The sequence below is a fragment of the Zonotrichia leucophrys genome, chromosome 7 (genome assembly GCF_028769735.1).
Source record: "Zonotrichia leucophrys gambelii isolate GWCS_2022_RI chromosome 7, RI_Zleu_2.0, whole genome shotgun sequence".
Lineage (NCBI taxonomy): Eukaryota > Metazoa > Chordata > Aves > Passeriformes > Passerellidae > Zonotrichia > Zonotrichia leucophrys.
Genome location: NC_088177.1, coordinates 28,335,470 through 28,359,932, shown reverse-complemented (window position 1 = coordinate 28,359,932; position 24,463 = coordinate 28,335,470). Strand labels below are relative to the sequence as shown.

Here is a 24,463-nt window from a genome sequence, read left to right as displayed (position 1 = left end):
GTTAAACAGAATACAATTTAGGAGAACAGAATCACATTTGAAGTCATAACATTGTAGAAAACTGTATTTTACTTGCACATTCCTATTAACGTCAAGGACACTACACAAACAGAAGACAGTTCAGAACAGGCTTTGATCCATAACTACTGCTATTGTGCAAGGGGATTTATAACTCTTTTAGCTGCTTGGCGTAAGGACACACGACACTTGCTTCAGTGGGAGATATCTGGTTCATTAAACTTAACAATTAGCCTCAAGAAAATCTATACATTGGATTAGTTAAATCATCTTTTGCAGATACAGAAGTGCTCATTAATTAGTAGCAGGAATAATTTGAGCTTTACTGAAATATCAATCAGGATTAAATGTGTTATATAATTTATTCATTAGGCAACACAATTATGCTGCAGTTAAAAAAAAAAGAAAAATTCTCTGACCGAGCAACATAAAGGAAAATCTACAGGTATGCTTTATACAACAGCAAAATAAATTATTACAGATGATACAACTAGGAACTTATGCCATTAAAAGGGAAGGTGCATTAGGGGTTTCCTACTACAATTTTGTTGAATTGAAACTGTCTTGAATATTTGAGTATCTCCATCAACATGTTTATTTTCTTTCATATGTGCAGAGGCTAAAAGATTACTAAGGCAATTTATTTTCTTTGTCCCACAAATCCCCAACTGCAAAGTAAAGCAGAATTCTTTCAAAAAAAAGAATATGGGGTAAATATTTCAACAGTGCACTATACTGGAAACTTATACAAGGATACAAGTAATGACTGCTCTAGTTCAGGATCATCCACAACATCAGCAAAGTAAAGCAGATAGGTATTGTAAGACGCTGAAGTACATTTTGATCTTAACTAATAAGCAAAAGCAAATAAGCTAATTTCCAAAGCAAAGCATCTCTTTCATTTTTCTAATCCTAAAGTTACAAGCAAGGAAGAAATGCATCAGTCTTGGTTCTGATAAACCCTCTCCTGGCCTGTCTTTTTGACTTTTAAATACCACTCCAAGTTAGCTTAAAATGTTCTTGCATGCAGTTTTTAACCCCAGTTAAACTGATGCACACATCTGGGACAATTTTAGTGACGTGGAGTTACTGCAAAGATACATTCAAATCAGAGAATTGCTGACCGAAAAAGGACAAAATACATTTGGGTATCTTTAGTTTTGGGGTCAGATTTCAGAATAATATTTTAAAGTCCTTTATACTATTTGCAAGAAAGAGATCAGAACTATACAGGCTTTGATTGGAGCTGCTAGAAAGGGCTTTTGAGCTCTTGCCTAACAGCTTGAAAGGCATTAAGTTTTAGTCTCAGTTTATCCTGTCACAGTAAAAGGCCTAAGTGACTTCAATCTGTGCTGTATGAGACTAATCCTTTCATCAGGTCTCAGCCGCATGTTTCCGCACCTAACAAAGTCTGATATGAAACAGTTTTTCTAGGAAATTTGAAAGAATAAATGTGAATAGACTTCTTCAAAACAAGTAATTTCAATCACAGTTGTAGTTAATTAGTAAGGAACCAAACTTCTCTATCAATGTGGGTTTTGCTGTCTGTTATTCCTCTGATCTTCCTGACTGCCTGCTGGCATAACATCCTGAACACTTTGCATTTACAATCCTCATATCCAAAGACCTACTTAAGAAGTATTGATATGGATTAGCAAGAAAACAAAGACATTTAAGCCAGGAATTGAACTACGTGTTTTTGTGCATGTGTACAAATGCGTTATACCCACAGACCTTTGAAGTACAGCTTTAGTCTTGGATCAGGGCTATATCAGAGACTGCTTGACACTCAGAGCTGCCAGAAACCTGGTACCCAGCTGTAAACTGTAACTCTTTACACCTCTCCTTTTGGCCAGCACTTTCTACATACATGATACAAGGTCCTTATAGAGAATCTAGCCAGTTGTGTTGTCCTAAGGGATCCTATCAATTATAACAGCACTATAAATGGTTTTATAATTTTATTTTTACCAAATACATTGGAGGAGAAGGCTACTGCATTGATCTTTCTTGCACACAGGCCTTCAAAAGCAGGAATAGTATCAAGCTGTTTGCTTTGGTACTATTACATATATATAAAATTTAAAAGAGTGATTATATATATAATTTTAGCCAAAAATGTTTCTGAAGTTCAGTATAAGAAGCCTTTAGATTAAATTTATGACATTTATTATTTTCAACAAAAATAAATAGTAAATGCAGAATGAACCCAGAAACTATTTATGATTCTGAATTTATTTGGGGAAATTTTCAGTCAAGGAAAGTGGATGTAAATTTTAAAAGGTTAGTACATTTTCTTGAGACAGCTTCATGCTATGAAATTGTAAATTGCACCACTGATGAGGCATTTTGGAGCTAGCAGATTCCTTTTGACAACTTTCCCACCTCATAGTACTGGATTTTTTTTTCTCATTGACTTTATCTTTCTTTATCACTCACTATCTCTTTTCCCCAGCCCAACTCTGCTCTTTTGTTTGACTTGGAGCATCTTTTTTTTCCTCTCCAGTTTTCAGTTCACCAAATAAAAGAACCACCAAATTGTGGTTCACATCAATCTCACATTTGTTCATAATATGAGTAGTTCACACTAGTTCATTCCCAATCTGAGTGATTAACACTTAACTGGAATGCCAAGGTGCTATGGCCTTTCTCTCTAATAATCCTGCATTTATCAGTGAGCTTTTGTCTGTGGCTTCTGCTTCTGGGGCAGCTTTCAAAAAAGGATGATGATGAGAGTTGCCAGTGGTAGCTTTTGATAGAAACTGCACTAATTTTGGCTGCTCCCTGTATATTCAAACACTATGGTGAAATAAGCCATTATGGTATCTGTAGCCTTAGTAAAAATTTTATTCCTCAGTTGTGTTGTCTTCTCTTACTTTAATTTGGATGCTGGGATGCAGAGCTAAATTGTACCTCTGGATTAAAGCAGCTGTTAGCAGTTATAATGATCTCTGTAGAATTCAAACCAGTCACCTTTACTACAAATAGAAAGCCACAGTTTAGCCACACGCTACAAGCAAAGTCCTAAGATAACATATTGTGCCATCCACATGAATATTTAGCTCTTGAAGGAGGGCTGCTACATTTTAAAAGAAGTATTAAATTAAATATTAGTAATGCAGTTTCAGAAAGATGATTAAATTAATAGGTCTAGTCCTATTTTTGCAATAGGCTGGAAGAAATTACTCAAGTGATGTAACAACACTGCACTGTAATTTAGTATCTATCTTACTGTAGCAATACAACAAAAATTCTTAAGAGAAATAAAAGTACTTAATGTGGTATATGTTAGTCTTTTAAACTCTTTCTAATATTTAGGGGCTTGTTTATTTTTATATTTTATGATTATTTCTATAAAATATCAATTATTCGTATCAGACTCCTACTATTTGTGCAACAACAGTATTTTGCTGCATAATTCAAAGTAGGGTGAATGCCTTTATGGTTGAGATCACAGTAGGTTTTTAAGCTCACCAGAAAACTGTGAGTTCAAGCCCCACACCAAGACTTGGACAGAAACCCAGAAGTGATACTGCAATGCAGTATTAGAGATAATACTGCCTTTGATGTTCAGTCTTTAGGATGAAATAATAAGTTTGTGTTTGCTTCATTAACCTTGAGTAGTGGTTTTGTGGAAATGGTTCAAAATGATGCTTTTAAAAGAGAACATATAATAACCCTATTTCCTGGTCAGCTGTCATTTCTCCTCCTACTCAGTATTCAAAAATTCTCCTACAAGCTGTTAGTGAGCACACAGTAGTTGTTCTTTTACACATCCGATAGGTATGTCCCTATTTTGGGAAGTACTCAGAGATGAAGATAAATGTATCAGGTCACATTCTTGTTTTTCACTTCCAACACTCTCTTTGGGCTGTGCAGGTTTTAAGAAAAAAACGTGCACTGAAGTGACTGTTCAAAGAACTCTGGTGATCTAGGGCATGGCAGTAAAAGTCCTGCCATCTTTGAAATTGGTAAAACATGTAGCACTGTGTTGATAAATAGGAAAGCTTGTAATACCATCCACCAACTCTTGCATAAGGGTACAAAGGATAAAGATTCTTGAATTTTCCATCTACTCATTTTACATGAGTGGAAGACTGGAAAATCAATTAACATACATATGGGTACCTAGTTAGATTTTGCCCTTGCTCCTAAAGTATCTGGATGCTTCATACAGATCTTGTTCTTAAGCTGCTGTCTGCTCAACTTCCACCACCTGCTTGTTTGCCTAAGTATGGCATGAAATGCTTTTATTCAATTAAATAATTTAAGGATAATGGACAGATATTTTCTAAGTAAATTTATATCTGGAACAACAGTTTACCTTGTAGTAGTTGTTAGTGAAAAAATGTATTTTCTGAAATTTTCTGAAATTTAGTATTAGGAAGGATATGCACAAATATTGGCTGTTATATGTTTTCCAAAAAATGACTGTTCTTGTAAATTCTGATGAGAAGCATTTCCATAGGGATATGTGCTCAGTCTTTGGTTTCTGTATATAACCTTGAAACAAGTACTACTGGTGATCGTGACATAATTGCTGGTCTTTACCGGTTCTGGTTTTGTGCTCATTCATAAAGCTCTGCAATGACCAATTGGTGTCTTCAGTATTTAATAAAAGGTCAGAGATTTGTCCTGAGATGATGTTTCGCTTGTAGACTAATGTGTTTTGTGCCTGGGAGCATAGAGTTCAGGGGCAAAAGTAGTGCTTTAAGGAATAAAAACTAGTTTCATAATGGGAATTGTAATCCAGTTTCCCCATGAGACTATAAAATATCTTTTTACCCTGTGCTAGCCTGTATGGCTCTACAATTAGCAAAATCTTGTTTTATCTGGCTGGATTAAAATGAAATGCAACTAAACAAATGACAACAATAAGTGACAGGTTGGAGAGGAGAGCATTAAGCAGAGAGAGGGAACTAGAAAAGATGGTTGGAAATTGGTCTGCTGTTTGCAGCATGAAAAATACCTTTAGAAATATTAGGTATCAGTACTTTCATTTAGATAAACAGAAATTTAAAGTATGGCCTAGACAACAAGGAATTATAAAATAAGCATGGTGTCTGGTGAAATAAGGCAGACATTTCAGATTTCTAAAATTTTCAAGAAGTACTTATAAATTTTTTAGAATTATTTAATAACATAATGATGGGTATGTAAATAATTTTGTGTTTGCCTCATTTATAATATATGTATTAAATGAAAGCACCATCGATTTTTTTTTCTTGATTTCTATGTAGTATAAAGGATAGTACAGGATCTTACAATAAGCATATCATAGACCTACTTTATAAGATTTTTAAAGATATATTAAAAACCATATGATGATATTATGTGTAAAAACTAAAGATGAAAATGTAAATTTTATCTCTAATTGCATATCTGCTATTAAAATTTACTGAATTTCAGAGAATCTGAGGCTAAACATTTTAGGTCAAAAGCTTTTTTACCAGTTTTCATCAAAAATGCTTCAATTGCTATAGAGTGAACATTTTAAGAATATAACGTAAATTGTGAAGAGAACTCACTTTCAACAACATTCCCAATTTGAAAATTATTATACGTTTTAGACTTGAAACTTTTTAAGAATATTTTGTAAAATAAACTCTGTGCCCTTTTTTTTGGTTATAGGATGTTTGGGATTAGCGTTTGAGCTATTTATACCCCTCTTTGCAGATTTCATAAAGCCTCATTAATTGTTGATATTAATGACACTTATACAATGGGACTAGTCACATTTTTTCATTAATAGTTAATGAAATTAAAGTGATATTTTAATTATATATACGTCTGTCTTTCTCCCTTGTTTGTTTGATTGGTTTTTTCCTGCCCAGAAGATCAAATTTTAAGTAAAAGCTTTCATCCTAAATTTTTAAAATTTTAATCATATTTAATTCTTGTTTTGGCAGTTTGAAGCCAAGCGTTTGGGCTTAGTAGATATTGCAATCTTTCCTGTGTGGTGCAATAATACTCACCTAAGCTCTCAAGCTTTCACAGAGAAATTCAACATTTGCAAAAATGACTGAGTTGAATCATGACCTGAGAAGTTATTAGGGTGGAGCTTAAAAGAAATTATTTCTGTTGTGTTTATTCCTCAGTTTGGCCAAGAACCAAATTATTTCATGCACTCTTGTACAGTAATTTATGCATAAGTTTTCTTATTGTGTTTATATATTTCTTAGAGAACCTAAATTTGATTTCTTTCCTTTTGGAGTGGCCTGTAATAAACATCTTCTCCAGAGGATCCTCACTCCTGAAGTCTGACCAGGGCTCCAATTCGATTGGTACATCAAGCTTTCTGTTTTAATTTTTCACTTTAATACAGAGCCAAACCAATTTCATGTGTAATATTGACTATATCTTTGGTAAACAGTGTTAGGCATCCAATTATATAATTATGAGTGATTACAACCACCACAGTAAATATATCTGAAGCTATTTACTGTACTTCACATAAACTGTATTAAAGTTAAAAACATTGCTACCAAAACCAATGAATATTCAGTGCTAGATTTTGCTAGCTGCTCTGAAGAAAAAAGTGGAAAAGCAGCGAGTTTGTAATTTGCCCCTTCTGTGTTTCACCATACTCTGATATTTATTTTAGAGGTAAAATGAAAAATAAGTGCAAATAAGCATAAGTAGAAGCAATGAAAAAGATATCAATAGTACTTTTATATTATTATTCTATATTTTTATATATATATTTATATTATTTTTATATAATTATATATATATTTGTATTATTATTATTATTATATATTATTGTTTGAAGATATTACTGGATGCAGTATATTATTGCTAAATTTTACAATTGCAGAAGATAGATCCTCTATGATATAATAAAGCATCAGAGAGCTATTCAACAAATCAGTTATCACTTTCCTAAATTTGTAGCTCACACTATATATTTCTTATATAGAGACAGAATGCAGGCCATTATTTTCATACCCAATAAATAATCAAAATCCTCACAAAGAGCTAAATCAGTAAAATTGTCTTGAAAATCTGAAGGAAAGGTGAAGATATCTAATAATTTGAAAAAATTTACAGGGCTAAAATTGTGGGCACCCTTGTAAAGAAAGACAGTGTGATTCTTGATACTGGCAAAGATTACCACAGAACTGAGGAAACAGCTACTTGCTAGGTGTGCTCATCCCATTCATGTCCAGCCTGTGGCTATACCAGATGCTTTACTTGAGCTGAATGATAATTTGAATAGAAGAAAAAATGTAATTCTAGGTATTCTTGAGAATTCACATTTCCCTTCTCCCCACTGAAAGGTATAGTAATGTTAAAGGTGAAATGAACTTTATGCATGTAAATAACTGGAGAATTCTTTGTCAGGTTTTCTGCTTAAACTTCTGGCTTAAACTTCTCAATAACTCTAGGACTGTAGCCCTGAGAGCCTAAACTTTATCAAAATAGTTTTGATTTGACCATCACTGATTGAAGGCTGATACACTCGGCAAAACTAAAACAGATTTTAACTTGATTCAATCCTAGCAAAATTTTCCTTTCTACACTTCTGTTACATAATAACACTATCAATTTGCTGAAAGTATCGGTAGCACAGAACAAACAGACTTAAAAACCTTTCATTTTGTTTTTGGGTTCTTTCTTTTTTCTCGTTTGTTTTTTTTCTTTAGTCATTTTCTTTTCTTCTGCAATATATAGATGATATGTCCATGGCAGGTAATAATGAACTTTCTTTACAATTCTTCAAACCATTTTGGAAAGTTTCGTTTACAGATAATATCTCAGAGGTAAAATGTTAACTTTGATTCCTGATCTCATTCCAACACCACAGTCTTGGTGTTTTATTCCCATAAAACGTAAAAAAAATATCAAACCCCAACAAAGATATGCATGAAGGTCTCTATATCCCCTAAAATATCAAAAGGAAACCTGAATTTACCATTGCAGGATTTGGAAAAAGCATTTTGAGGTGATGCAAGGTACCTACTTAGCCAGAGGTTCTGCTTACCCTTTTTGTTGCACTTCAGAAAGGCTGGTTAGGTAGACTTAATAGAACTGTCAATCCTGTACTGAAAAAAGGTTTCTATTTAGCACTAACACTTTAAAATAAGACCCCATTTTTTCCCAGCAAATAGACCAGGTCAGAATGGTCCAACTCACTACCCTGATCTCTAAAATTTCTTATGATTATCCTGGGTACCAGGATAAGAAAATAACTTCAAAGAACAAATATGCCATAATTCTAAAGATTAGGTCTGAAGTGAGTAGGAAAATACTTCAGTTTTAAAATACTTGCATGTTATTTTGCTCTCATAATTGCTTGCAAACTGTACATTTTAATATATTGTGTATCTAAAAACAATGATTTGCTGATCATTAAAAGGGTGATGTGTTCAACTGAGTCACAAAAATGCACATATTTGTAAAGCCTTTATCAAATACGTAACTATTGAATAATTTCAAGCACTTCAAATCCATATAAAAACATTATTCAAAAACCATAGAAATGAAACTATATTTCTTTGGGACATTTGGTTTACAATTCTTTTGCTTTAGATAAAGACCATAAAAAAAAGGGATGTAAACACAATTTTGAAAGTTATGTTAATCAAGGGAAAGTTGTTTTGTAATAACTGTGTGTAAAGATAACTGTGTTTCTCTGCAAAGCACAGTATCAGAAACAAGGCTAGAAAAGCCATCTTTTTGGCTCCTGCTCACATTCTGACTTTACTCAAGCCTTGTAGGGCCAACTATCTTTAACTGTTCTTGACAAAAACAAGTCAACATTTGCAATCAGCTTGTCATGGGCAATCTGACAGGGAATATTTGGTCCAGTCCAAGAATGAGAAATGATTTGTACAATCTCATTCCTTTAAATTAAAAATAAGACACATGTCTCAGTACTATGCACACTAAATTAATCCTATGCAGAAATAAAGCACATACAAGCTGCTATCCTGAGCACTGTACTATATCTGTTGCTTGCAGAAATGGGTGCATTTGAAACCTCAATGTGTGAATCTCTCACTATCTTAGATGCAGGAATGGGTTTGCATCTGAACTGAAATAAAAATACAATTAAATAAAAAGTTACAAATTGAAAAATCCTTGCATAATACTATATTTAATGCATATGCTAAATGTGTTCTCTTCTGTATCATCAAATTAACTGATGTAAGAGCAACCAGCATTTCTAATGTAATGCCAGGAACTGCTGCTGTACACCCTCAAGATACTTTTACCTGTCACACAGGCAGAGAGCATTTCCTTTCAGGCAGTCAATAAAGCAGGTTTTATCTACAAACTTTCCAACATCACATTAGGATTACTAAAAATAAAATCCAGCATGAAACAGAGAGATCTGTAACTGTTAAATATGCATGCAATATGGAGAGAAATTATTTTAATAATAATATTAAAATATTGTCAGTGCTGGTTTAGTCAGTGGAAGTATATTTGATTAAGCATATCAACACCTTCAAGAAGCAGTTGAACTCATCACTAATAATATTCATTAAATATGCTTTGTCATATTGTGTTTCAACAGTCTTTGTCTACAGGTAAAGAACTGAGAGAAAATATGAAATGGGTTGCAAATTGGAATTGTCAGGCCCCCCACCTGGGGTGTCTTAAATCAGCAGGATTATGCCTCAACTTTCTATTTTAATATCCTCACATGGAATCAGATCCCTAAATTATGGGTATTTGAAGAGGTACTGCTTAAACCCATGGCTCTGACATCACTGCAGTGGCACACAAGGTGCAGGATCCCTGATGCTGTGCTGCTGAGGTCTGAGTTAGGGGCCAGCTCCAGCAGGATGCTGAGTGCCATCACTGCCAGCAGGCACATGTCGGGAGGTACAACATGATTGTGGTGTTCCACAGGGTAGGGGAAGGGGAGCTGACATTGTCCTAAAGGAAAAAGCTGGTATTAACCCTTGAAGAAGAGAGACTTCTATCTCTCCTAGTCACTAACCTGGCAAAAAGCATATAGGACAAATCTATAATTTTTAGAAGGAAGCATGAAATTACAAATTTCAGAAGAGAAATGGAGAGGAAAATGTTGTCTTTTGCATGACCTGGCTAAGGAAATGTTAGCAATAAACTTTTTCTTTTGAGATGAGACAGTTTTTCAGTAATGTTACCTCGCTTCTGAAAGTCACTGAAAGAATTTGACAGTGTAAAAAATACTTCTCTCTTAGAAGACCTGATTTTTTCATATCTTTAGTGACGAGAATGAAATGCTCAATAATTTGTATCAGAGATGCTCTGGTTAGTTGCCAGCGCAGTTGCATTTATCTTCTAGTGTAAGACAATTGATTAGCTGTTCTAAAACTTAGTAGTCCATCACAACTTTCTTTAGCATTAAATTGGTTTGGATGACTGTAATCCACAGCAAAATAAGCATTAGGATTTTTTTTCCTCTAAACTCAAACACTTTTGTATGAAAAATATACCAAAAAAACCCTAGGCAGCTGCCTAACAGCCAGGTGAATTGATCTCTATTACAGGAAAACACTGATTTCTTCATAATAAAATATGTACCAACAGAGAATTTATACCGTGTATGACATTAGTAATGATATTTGGAAAAGGTTGCAATTTCAGCCTTCTTGTATGTGTAATATAAAATGTTTTCCTAATGCATGAGTAAGTGTATCTAAATTATGTAAAATACAAGGTCTAAAACTTGACATCATACTGAAACATTGAAGAAAGAATAATACATAAAAGTAGCATAGGTGCCACTTGGTATAATCAAACATAAGTAAAATACCCCAAATATGGGTTACTGAATAGAGAGGAAAAATAAAAGAAGTATGGTATCTATCTCATTAGCTCTTCAAACATTGCAGAGGGTATTGCTCAAATGCTTTCTCAAGCACCATATCAGTCCATTCAAATACTCAGAAAAATGAATAAGAGAACTCATGACTGAGCTCCAGTGGAAAAAAAACCCCAAAACAACAAACAAAAAACAACAGCAAAACACCCCCAATAAAAACAGTATTTAAAAGAGGTAGGAGCAAGGACAGGCTGCAAAAGAGAAATACCAAAACACTGCCCAGGCATGCTGGGATGGTTTTGGAAAAGGAAAAACTGAGCTCGATTTGAAATTCTTGGGATATCAAGGGCAACAAGAAGAGTTTGTGTTGCCAGTATGTTAGCAGCAAAAGAATGAACAAGTACACAACTCAAGTTGTATACTTGCACACAACTAGTACACAAGCTGTATAGTCAAGTATACAACTGGAGTCTGCTAATGAGAGGGGAGAGTGATTTAGTGACTGGGTGCAGATAAAGTTGAGGTACTTTAAACATTCACTGCCTCAGTCTGGGAAAGGCTTGAATCTCAAGGTTGTGAAACAGGACTCAGATGGTGATCTGTTGAGGAATTTGAGTCCAGCTGTGTGCAGGATAAAACATACTGGGCTGTATAATCAGAAGCTTTGCCAGTAGATTGAGGAAGTGATACTTCCCTTTACTCAGTGCTCAGTTGACCACATCTGGAATAGTGAATCCAACTTTGGAACTCTAATACAAGAAAAATTCTGATAAACTTGAATGAGGCTAGCAGAGGCCACCAAGATGGATGTGGATTTGGTGCACATGTCCTTTGTGGAGTGGTTGAGGAAACTGGCGTTGGCTGTGAGCCTAGAGGAGAGAGAGCTCCAAGTGACTTAATAAAAGTCTTTCAATAGGTGTGAGGAAATTACCAGGAGATGGAGGAAGGTCTTCAACTGAGATGCATGGCAAAAGAATGATAGACAATGCTTTAAATTGGTGTAAAGAAAAACCAGTTTCAATATGATGGTACTGGAACAGGTTGCACAGAGAGGCTCCATCCTGGAATCCAATTGGACAAGTCCTGAGCAACCTACTCTGAATTCTGTGTAGCTCTTGCTTTTGGCAGAAGACTGAAGAGGATGACCTCCCAATTTTTCTCCTGACCTAAATGCTTCTGGATTCTATGAAAATACAATGGTTATAAAAGAGCAATCTAAGAAAAGGATTCTTTGCTATACCAGAATGGTGAAATGCTATATAGTAGAGTATGTGCCATGATAACAGAATGCTTTCTGAAAGCAAATACATCTGAGTGATTGCTATTTAATGATGCCCATGTGAAACAAAGCATTACTTGTTATGTAGGTTGTGCCAGTTTCTAAAAAACAAGATACAAAGAAAGGGTGAAGTCCAAGAAGGGAATAGGTTACAATCTAAACTAGGTTATGAGGATATCCCTGGTTAATAATAAATTTTAGAGATATGCTAGTCAAATCTAATCAGATATATTATATCCTGTGGAAATCTCTTATTTCCCCCCACTTTTAACTTTATGTAGATCTCACAATTATTCAGGATCAGACTCCATTATGGACACCTAAAAAGATGAATCAAGCTAGAGTCTTATGAAATTTCAGTTCTTTAGAAGTCTGAAAAGTGGAAGGGGTTTTTTTTTAGGGAGGAGGAAATAAAGCCCCATTTGTTGCATAATACATTTAGCACCAGTTAAACACAAATAATACTCAGTTAAGTTTTGCTTTTTTTTGAAGTATTGATGCACAGGCCCTTTGTGACTGATTAGTTGTAACACCTGAATAAGGGCTACAAATATCACAACAAAGTTCAATGTGAGACTGGCAAATGATTATTTTTTTCTGTTTGAAAAAAGCATGAGTTTAGCAGCCACTGAACTTTCTCAATCATGCCTCCTGTATTTTTACTTGCCATTTATTTGGCAGTTCTATTTTCTATATCAAATTTGGAAAGAATGAGGGCTGAAGATGACACAGGAGTTGATTCCACCTTTGTGTTCTTTTAACCCTATGTCAAGAGAAGGAAACAGTTTGGAGACTTTTACCATTCAGTTTGGACACTTTTGCCCCAGCTATCTCTAACCCATTCTGGCACTGCAGGGTCATTTGTGATCCCTGTAAGACAAGAATGAATTTCTCTGGAAATTATTGTTTATTATGACAGGAGAGAGACATGTACACAACTGCATTACCTAGGATGTCATCTTGGACCTGACCTGTGGTCTGAGATACTCATATTACAATAATCCCTATTAAGTACAATTCCTATTAAAGGTATTTTGACAGAACAATCCCCTGCAATATAATTTTCTATTCTCACTCTGTTATCCCTTTTTTAGACTTGATCATGTTGGGGACTTTTTGTGGCATTTATATATATATACACTGGGAAATGTTACAATGCAACTTTGGTGTACTGCATTAGAAAAGAGAAGAGGATAGAGCAAAAATGCAGTAGAGAAGGATGTTTTGGAACTGTGAGCTTTTCCAGAATAATACATCTTTTGAGATAAAAGACTCACTGCATTAGCCAATCAGTTCATTAGGAGCCTCTCTAATTTGCTGTTCAGTTCAAACTTCCTGTGATTTAATATATTTAATAAGAAAAGTGCTTTATTAGCAAAAGTGTTGTGAACTATAGAATATCAGTTTGCATTCTATGATGGGGTAGGAAGTAATATTGGCAGCCCCTCAAAGTGGTTCTTAAACCTTCTGAGAAGGAGAAATGCACTTTTATAATATATACATATAATTGGAAATTAACTCCTTAATTTGATTTTACATGTAGAACTTCAGGTTGGTAATTTCTCTTGCAGTAATTCAACCTCAGCATGCTCTTTATAGTTATGATAACTTAGTTAAATCTGATCTTTTAGTGCCTATGGGATCTATGGGGCAACAGCCTCCCCCCTCCCCCCCTCGAACATTATCTACTTTCCAGGTAATAATCGAGACTAAATATGTAGACTTGTTTCTCCATCATTTCAAAAAAAAGTTGGCATCTTTCTTCAGATATTCCTCAGAAAGTGGAAATAAAGTCCTTCATAATTTATTTTTATTTACCGAAAAATTATCCCAAGGTGAAAAGGGATTCAGAATAAAATTTTATTTAAAAGGGAAACAATTAGATTAATTCCCATGAAGCAGGGACAAATGCTCTTGCACACTTAAATGTTAAAGAGATTATGTTTGAAATTCAGGCAGCCACACACAATGTATTTGTCTGGCTAATAATTATGTTTTGCGTATGTCGAGTTCTGCAGAGACAATGATGCTACTGGTAATTCTGCTACTGCAGGATCTGCTTTTTTTACAAATGAGGTCAAAAGACAATCAAAAATGAATGTAAATAGATCTGCATGGTAGCCTTGCCTACCCATCAGCTAGGAAGAAGAGTGGTCTGTGAACCATGCATTCCTTCCTCTTTTCTGCTTCTAAATAACCGTGAGCACAGGAGGGGAAAGCCACCCACACCCAGCTCCTGATCTACAAACATCACACAAATCAGACACTAATTCTGCTTGTGGCTGCAGCAGAAGTGAGTAGTTTTTAATTAACTTTTTAGGCATTTGGGAGCAGGTCCTTAGATCCAATTTCTAATCCTGACACAAGAAGGGATTTGCAAGTTGCAGAATAAGGATGAAAGAGGTTTTATTACAATTTTGTGGTCATCCACAAACAGCACTCAAACTCTGCTTTATTGCAAAAACTACAAAACTTTTCTTTAAAACTCTGTGGGTAAAACACTAAATACGCTTCTGTGCATTAGGTGCTCACATTTTTGTTGCAATAAACAATGTGTACCTTATAGAAAGGCTAAGGATGTTCTGTAAAGGATGCTCTGAACAGCGACCCAGCATGGACTGGCTCAGGATTGACATTATACAAAAGCTTTCACACCAGTTACTGAGCTGCTCCATTAATCCACAGAGAAGGCTCACATGTTGATTTATAGATACCTGGTTTTGTACTCCAAGGCTGTTGCCACTCTCTCATGTAATATGGTTATGTTGTCCATGACCCTAGAAATAGTCCTTCTGGGAAGAGTTGTTCTTTCAGTTGAATAGACTTTGGTGTTAAATTGATTCCTGGTATATTTTATCAAGCAAAAATAACACTGGGCACTTAAAATGGAAAAATGGAACACATTTTCCTTTCTTTTATTGTTATTATTTAAAATGGCATGGACTTTAGGTTTTTTCTTTCTTTCTTTCTTTACACTTTTTAAGCAAGTAGACAGAATTGCAACATTATTTTAACTTAACTGCCATGACAATAGGATTTATGGACTACTGAGTTTCATGTCCTTTTGAAAGTATAAAAAGAAATGCCATAAACGTGCAAAATACTAATGAGATTATCTGGCAATTTTTTCCAGAGAGGAAGGAGTAAAGCAGATTGACATAAATGAGTTTTGAAAGGAGGAAATTTGCAAGCTATTTTCAGAGATCCACTTGCATTGATTTGAATGAAAATCAGCAAAGAATGCTCTAAGAAATAATCTCAAAAGGGTACAGACTCCAAAGTCTGACAACAGCTGGGAGTAAGTGCTTTAGTACATGCATGTTAGTGATGAAACACATTTACATGATGATTAACAGCTTTTCAAGTAGCCTAGGTATAAGACAAAGACAAAACCCCCTAATATGTCCTTGTTCTGAAGTTGTCTCTGCCTGTTTATCCTATGGATAAAAATGTAGGAAAGTGTGGTCTGTGATTTGCGTGTTTCTTTAATAATTTGCTGTCTCTTTATGCAGCAATAGAGATTCAGCTAATACTAGTTAGCAAAGTTATACTGTACAAGCAGTGCTCCAAGGCCGAAAGATCAGGATTTCTTAGTCTTACAAAAATTAAACTTTGCAATTTAATTCTATGAAAGCTATTGGTGTGCAAGCTAATTCCTGTGTCAGTAGGCATGGATATCTTGCTCTCAGGCCTTTATGAGTGCTTCTGGCCACAGAAACAACCAGTTGCCAAATAGTCCTGTGCATTTGCTCAAAAAAGGCCAGGACAAGCTGTCAAGGATCAGTATTCAGATGTTGTGGTAAATCCTAATTTCCAAGTATTTTAAGTAAATTCTTGTTGTGTTTCTCTGAACTGGCTGTTGAGGCAAGACCTGGTTTCCACTGCAGTCTCATTTGGCAAATCAGAGGTTTAAATGAGGTAATGTGTTATTATGGAGGAACAAGGATAGGAAAGCAAGAAATTTCACCATGTAGTCAAGTACTAAATGCAGCTGTGATTTCTGGCCTAAGCTTTCTTCTGGTCATTTCCACTCACTATCTGTAATGAAATAGTTAAAAATGTGGATACTTAAATACCATTTGTAGATTTTGATTATATGATGGCTCTTTGTTAACAAATAAGCTAGAATAAATACTTTGTGTGGATAACACTTCAATGCTATAATTGAAGGCAGTATCAAAACTAGGTATAATAAGATCTATAATTGGAATCTGGTTAATGAAATAAAAAAAAACAAAGGACCTTCCCTTTACACTGTTTACTCTGACTTTTTCTCAGATTGAATTTTGGTGTTTGTGGTGATCTTTCCTGATGAGATTTCACAGTGATTTCAGTATTAAAGAATTAACAAAATGAGAAATGCAGAGGCTATACCGAGAAAATTGGTGAGGAAGCTTAAAATTGTATATCTGTGGAAATTCTGGAGGTCAAAAAGCATTTTGTGACTAGTTATGGCTATAATTCTGCTTTCAAGTTCAGTTTCCAAGAAATTATTCAAATATGCATGTTGTTGCCTTTTAAAATATCCAGTATACTAGAATAAAAAGTTCAAGCTGTACAAAATCATAAGGCAAGTGGTTCCCACCTCAGAGACATGAACTTTCAGAGTTGCAGACAATGTGAAACGAGCAAGTAACTATAGAGCCACAATACCCTGCTGTCATTGTCATTTATCCGCTCTGCCTGGACTGAGGTTCACAGCTACAGTTCTGATTGCTTTTGAGATATGCAGTTTCCAGAGTCAATTAGCAATTTCCATAGTCAGCTTTGTCTTCCAACTCTGAATCCTATACTGCCTGATTAAGCTTTTTCCATACTTAGCAGGGAAGAGCAGGGACTGCCTAGTACACAGACTGAGTCATACACTAAGTCAGGCATGTAGGAAACACTTTAAAGCTGGACTGGAAAGCACTAACATAAAATCTAACCCACACCACTGTCCTCTTCCCATTGCTTGGAACAAGAGGGAACAGCACTCATGTCAACACTGGTGTTACTCGAAGTGCCATGTTTTGAAGTTTGTTTCATATCAAATATGCAAAAGGCTGCTATTAGAAAAGCAGTGGCTCTTCCTCCGTGTCTATTGCAAGGTATGATGTCTGATTTGCTCTCAGCATTTCTTTTTGATATATGGGCCAAGTCGGTGGAGAAGGGAAAGAACTAATCAATAACATGAATTAGGAGTATGTAATGACTTTCTTATCATAATGTAACGTTAGAAAGGATGCACGATAAAGATGGAAAGAGGACACAATAAATCATGTGAAATGACACCAAAAATAGACTGACAGCATCTGTTCTTTTTGTCTCATAACCCAAAACCAAAATAGCTTTCACTACAACTAAAATGAGCATATTCAAAGCGAATAAAAAATGTTGTCAGCAATGCCTAATTAAAAAATGAAGCTCTTTTGAGGATGTGCATCACATCATAACCTTATATTACCATTTCACTCTAGAATGTGTCACCTTTCTTACTGCTACAGCATACATTTTGAAAGTCAGCAATCATTTTTTCTTTTTAGCTTAACTAGAGAAATTTGGGCCCCTTGATTGGTGTAAATTGGCCCTGTGACATTCTGAATCCTGACATAAAATTATCCTATGGAAGCCCAGTGTAAGAAGAGTTCTGTCTTAACATTGTACTGAAATGAAAGACTCCTGAACCAGTAGCCTGCAGGTTTTTTATTTGTGCCATAGAGGAACTCAAAACTGTCAGAAAGGATTTTTCCAAATTAAGATTTTTTTTTCCTGTTAAAGATGCAGTACCTAAAATATTGGCAATTTTATTATTAATTACTTATTAAAATTATATATATATATTCATACCTTTCTGACCCTAAACACTGAGAAAGAGAATAATTTAGAAATCAATTTAATTGTTGCTCTGTTTATTCAGATACTATCTCTTTCTATAAAAGTTCCCTCCTTATTTAAAATCAATTCTTCTTTACCTGGAAAGAGAAAGAATATATTGGAAAGTCAAGCAGTTGAAAAATAAGGTTGAAATTGACCTATAAATAAGCTTTCTTAGGGTTTCTAAGAGGTGCTTTATCATAATCATTAGATATCCTACATGAAATGTGAATCAGAAGAGACCTACAGTTCTGAGCAGACATAGGAGCAGTATCTGAATGGGGATGGGTAAATGAGATATTTGGACAGTGGATATTTTGGATCACTGAGGTATTCTCACTGCTGATGGGTCTCCTTGCTGTAAAATCAGCAATACTGAATGGGGATGTTTTTTTCTTGACAAGTATTAAAGCCTAAGGTAGAAACACAGCACTACAGACACAAGAATGGATATCCTCATTTGTTTCCAAAAGTCCAACACTTTCAGTAACAGTTTGGATTTCAGCCAAGAGGTATTTGAAGAATGCCTGGGAAAAAAAACCCCTGGATTAAGAAAGGGTTTTTGACGGGTTTTTTTGGGGGGGAAACACTTTATCGAAATGCAGTCAGATAGTATTTCTTCTGTCAAGGAGTCCTACAGCAGCAGGGTATCAGAGAGATTGGATTCATTGGCCTATCTCAACAGCTCCGGATAAGGCACTGAAACTGTGGTCAGGACTGCAATTACTGACCCTCATGCTAAAACAAATCTAAGGGGATTTGTTGACACATATGTAAGCAGCTTTCTTTTCAGTTGTGTTTTTTATTGATTGGTAAGTTCATACAAACAGGTAGTACAACGCCTATGCTGGCTGAAGTCTAGACGATGAGTTTCTAAATGAAGTCCTTATCTTTCTTAAGAACTCTTAATACCATTTTCACTTTATTTCATTACCATGTTTGCACAACTTTTATTCTCCTATCCTCAAAAAAAGAGCAGAAAGGGCCTTAAGATATTCGTTTGGAAATGTGCTTTGAAAATGCAAGTATGTTTAATTTGTAGTCAGTTGTGGCAAATTGTTTTCTGAAACTGGTAAATGGCAAGTAGTTTATGAGGTTTGTACACATTCTGCAAATTGCTTGATCTTATCTTTGCTCAAACCTATACTCTACCTTAGTTCTTCTCAACACTAGAATATATGATGGCTAAGCTTAAATTTAAGCTGAACTTAAATGATCCTACCTTCCTTTAATAGATATCATCTGCAAGCTTAGACAAATCTCATTATTGCCTACAAAGCATACAGTAAAAATGTATTCTGTGTAGTACAGTATTTTCTGATTATTATATATATCCATTCTCAATCCCAAAATAATTATACTTTTTATCTCAAAAGTTTTACAGCTTTACCACCTCAAGCAATATTTTACATCTGTCAAGAATGATTTATGCAATAACGACTTAAACTGCAAAATGGAGTCCTCAAAGGAAGAGCTGTCAAATATTTTCACCATTAATAACTTTATTAAAATAAGAACTGATATCCTGTATAAACAATATCTTGCCTTCAAGTATAATTCAGATCATATAGCTATAAGACTAGTGAAAAAAATTTTGAGATAGTAAGGAATTTATGATATTGCTGCTTTGATATCAGAGTACAATTTTTTAATTAAGCAGATGCTAATACCTAATGGGCAATCCTTGGAAAAAAAAATCTGTTTCAAAATAATACTTCTTGTGACTTGTATTTATCTACTGCTCTTTTTAAAAAGGGATATTTACATTAAAAAAGAAATTTTATGTGTCTTTAATCCCAGGAGTACACCCAGCGACAACTATGGAGCTACTTGTGCCATGAGAACCTGTAAATTTGGACCTTTAGTTTTGGCACCATCTGTTCCCATTGATGATTTTTCTCAGTAATTAACTCTTTCAGTAGATATGTAATTGCCTACTGTGGCACTACTTGAAGAGGACAGAGGACTAGAACTTTGCTTGGACTGTGTTAATACCTTTCTAAAAGGAAAAAGCGAGAGGAGAAATTCAAACCAAAAGCAAACTACACTCTGATAGAAGTACTATGAGAAAAGCTAGTAAGGATTTTAGCTGCAAATGTCAAAAAACTGCTGTGAAGGCAGCACTGGTGTGGCTGGGACAGGGCCTGCTGGGTGCCCAGATCATGCTGGGCACCCAAGTGTGGGCCACCTAAACAATTACACAAAGCCATCACAAGCATTTGATGCTTCTCTGCACCCTCCCCACACTGCACAGTGAAAAGGGAAACAGGGTCCATCCAGGTTACTCATTTATTAAACCCTCATGCATAAAATTTTTTTCTCCTTTGACCACTCTTATCTTTTGTCTGTCATGTTTAACACAGTGTAGATTCAAGTAATTGCCATTTTTTTAATATGAACTTGCAATATTTGTTTTCCCATCCTTCTGTCCCATCTTCTTTGAGTGAGTAATCTGGCCAAAAATTAAAGCAGTGAACAAACAGCAGCTTTCAGTCTTGCATCATCACGATGTTTAAAACTTGAGATCCTGCACTTTCATCTAGAAAAGTGGACTATAGACCAGTAGAGAACATCAGAATCCTAATTCCCGTGTGTGTGTGCAATACCACTTTTCTATAACAAGAATTTTCTTTTAAGCTGAGCTTCAAAGCTGTGACATTTTAAAATTATATGAGGTGGTATTTAGAATCAAAAAGAAAAAGCATTATTTATAGAGTGATTCCCTTTCTGATATCTGCATTGCTGGAATTCTGATGACAGATTAGCTTTAAAAGTGATCCCATTGACATTTGCTTTACTTCAAAATATTAGAACAATTTTTAATATAATCAGTGGCTTTTGGAGAGTAAATGATAGTGTGATGTGGAATAAGATTTTATTTGCAATTCACTGGGCTTTTAGTCAGGAGTGTGTAATATGGTCCTCAGAACCTCTGGTCAGTGGAACCTCCAGCAATTCACAGGTTCTTGAGGTGTCTTCCTCCTCCGTATGTTTAGAATTATGTTTAATATTATACAGTGGCTTGCCATGAAATAAAACATCAAATTTAGCTTTTAAGCAGTGGATAGTTCATTGGAGTAACTTGGGTTACTCACATGTAGAAAGTTACATTTCTGACTGTGCTAGAATTGACCTCTGAAAATTGAAAATTGCTGAAATTGACCTCAAGCCTCATACTCAGAGCACAAATGCAAAATAAGCCACTAACCAGGCACTAAACTCTGACATTTTTAGAAAACTCTTGAAATTTACTTTGTTTCACAACCTGGAGGAAGTCCTTGTTAGGTATCATTATTCTGTATATTGTTACAATATACAGACTATGTTATATATAGGTGTATGTATATATGCTATATATTGAAAAATCAAATTTGAAAATTTGAAAAAGTGAAGATGAAAAGTGAGGTGTTATCTTTTTGAGTTATTTAGAAGAGCTATAGGATATGTTTACTAACATTCATTACATTCATCATACAGGTAATTTCAATTTCATGACACCACACAGACTTAAGGCTTTCTAACACATTTTAAAAGAAATTGAACATTATGTGGATCAAAACAAAAAAAATGTATATACAGACAATCAAGCTGACAGATAGCCATGCATTTGAGTGTCAGACCTATCTTGTATTTTCAAAATTTTTGCCTGATTCACCTGCTTAAATTTAGCAGATCATACAGTCCACATGCTTAAATTTAGACAAGTGAAATATTGAGACAATTAAAGTAACTATTCATAGAAGTGATGTTACTGAAAACCCTTATGCATAAGATTGTTTACAATGAATAATCTCTAACTCTGCTTTCAAAACTATTTATGAAAGATATGGCAACTTTTATGGACAGGATTTCTTTGGTATGTCTCAAAGAGATTATGGTGTGTTGCATGATTTCAGAATTCAGCATTTTAGAAAAGGATATATTCTATCAATCTATCTATCTATCTATCTATCTAATCTTCCTCTGGTAATTGGCAGATAAGCAGTACTTTTAAAGGCCTTTTTCTCCTTCCTAATGTTTTGGGAGACTTTAGGACTTTTAAACTACCACATCTCCAAACAGTGCTCCAGGCTGATGGCTGTGAAAGTTAGCAATAACATTCTCCTTTTGCAATATTATTTTTAACACATGCCAAGTTAACACAAACACAGGGTAGATGTGTAAAAGACACACAGTGTCAGTTCTCCTGGGAAATCTACATCCAAGGCACAGCTACAAAAAATCTTAACCGAAATCTGCTCCCGACCACCAAACCGGATCTAAGAATAAAGGGCTCTACTGAGAATCTCCTACCAGGAGTATGTTTAAATACTGGTAGCGTGGGCAGAATGGCTGGCCTGAGTCCTATCTGAATTATACCAGCCTAAGCTAAAAATAATATTCCTTAAGTCTCTCCATGATAACAACAGAATTATTGAGAACAGGATTTAACTCTGTGACTTTAAAATGAGAGAGCACATTGCATGTGATTCTAAAATTGATGTAAACAACACACTGGCACTTCTCCAGAACTAATTTAAGCTCACCATTTGAATATGAATTTCCTTTTCCTTCTCCCAAGAGTGTACACAGCAAGAGACAAAATAAGGTACACCACAATTATCAATTATTTGAATTCATTTGAAAGATGGGTGTTTCTGTAAATAACTCTGGGTAATTAAAAAAAAACCAATCAACAACAAAACTCTACATATAACTAATATGTATCATAATTACTTCTTATGTATGTGCATTTTAAAAACTGCAAATACATTTATTAATTTTTTGCTCTTAACAAGAAAATAATATCAGCAGATTCAGCCATTCTGCATGTATTGACTTTTTACTGAATAACAGGGAATAGTTCATAGTCTAGGCAAACCCAAGTTTTGATTCTGGCAATACTAGGACAATATCGGTAGTTCAATTGCAGGTACTTCACAATATCTCAGCTTGGAAAAAGGCTTGTCCCTTTCTTTATAAGCTAATGCTTTCTTTATGATGGGCTGTTTTTTTCTACTTTTAACTTTGTGGTAAAATATTGAATTTCAGTCAAGGTACGTTTCCTCTATGCTGATTACTTTAAGTGATTTACATCTTCTTTAAACCAACTGAGAGAAGAACTTCTGTTCCAGAGTTGCAAACACTGTGCTGGCTTCATTCAGCTGCTAGAGTGAGTGTGCAGTGACATACTCCATACACCCACTACTCTCAGGGCAGATTTCCTTACTGACACGCACAAACGTATTTCACTGGACTTCAGAGAAATTACAACACCTCCAGCAAAGGGGCCGGCCAATACAACATACACACTTCTTTTACCGATCAACTGCTAACCAAACATGCAAAAATAATTTTGAAAATAAAACCAGACTTTACCATCTTTGTGATAATAGGTGACTTCTACTTTCCTCTCCTCTGACCCCAGCAGGGCTTGAGCAATTTGGGCAATATGATGTCTTTTGGTCTCTGGCCCATGAAGAAAATCACAGGTGCAAGGTTTCTGCATGATATCTGGCCTGGAGAACCCGGTCATCTCACAGAACCCATCATTGCAGTAGATGATAGCACAATTCTGCACTCTTGCATTAGCAATGATGAATTTTTTATCTGCAATAAAAGAAAGTGATGCATTTTTTAGTGCTCTTTCAACATTTCTTATAGGGTCGATTGCAGAGATGAATGCTGAACAACCCTTCTTTTCACAGAACGCCTGAAATACAGAGATTTTCAGTCATTTAATGAAGATCATTTGATCCATAACTTTTAAAGAAACTTCAATTAATTTAGAATAAATTAGAGATTAATATAATTCCTTTTATAAGGAAATAAAACCAGACTATATAAGTCTCTGTAAATCTCCTTTTGACTTCAAAATTTTGTCTGTTTCAGGCATCACTGCAGCCCAAGCCATGAGTGTGGGCCCGTCAGTCACAACTCCAGGAAAGTCCTTGAAAAGTTAGCAGCTTCTTTTGGGGAAAAGTAGAGCCTCGGGAAGGGGGTCCTACTTTAGGGAAGGGCTTCCTGATGTAAGGTCCATCTCAATCTACTCTATAGGGGTTTTTATTGAGGTGAATGACAATAAATTTATATTATTTTAATAAATCTATCTAGGATGTACCTGAAGAAAAGTTCCTAAAAACAAAAAAACATGAAACAATTGTTATGTTGGGAACATTTTGCAAATTTCACTGAAGTTCTGTGTTAACATCCATTTTCCTTTCCCAAACTCTCATCTCAGACATGTTCAAAAGTTTTCAACTCTTACTAGTTTGTTTCTGTTTACCTTTTAAACACACTATTCCCATTGTAATTATAAATGTGACTGTGATACACTTACTGCTAATAACATTAATTTTTAGCTACTCAAATTCACAAGGCGATTGCTTGCTTTCTAAAAGATTTTTACATGACACCAAGTGTAAACAGTGCATGTCTTCAAAATTTTAAATATGTCTATCTTTGAACACAGCGACATATCTGCAGATTTCATTCTTACTTTTGCTGCTATCTTTCAATCATGTTGAACTTTCACTATCACTTATCTATTTAGTAGCTAGTGCATTATT

The 24,463-nt window shown here is 34.9% G+C and overlaps 1 protein-coding gene across 2 annotated transcripts in view; it reads right to left on the bottom strand.

The window, feature by feature from the left end:
* KCNH7 (potassium voltage-gated channel subfamily H member 7) overlaps positions 1 to 24,463 on the bottom strand; it is a 207,016-nt gene that overhangs the window by 180,605 nt on the left and 1,948 nt on the right. For both annotated transcript variants that reach the window (XM_064718538.1, XM_064718539.1), the window contains exon 2: positions 23,274 to 23,504. In XM_064718538.1, the coding sequence (XP_064574608.1) occupies positions 23,274 to 23,504 (231 nt within the window). The remainder of the gene's footprint in view (positions 1 to 23,273; positions 23,505 to 24,463) is intronic.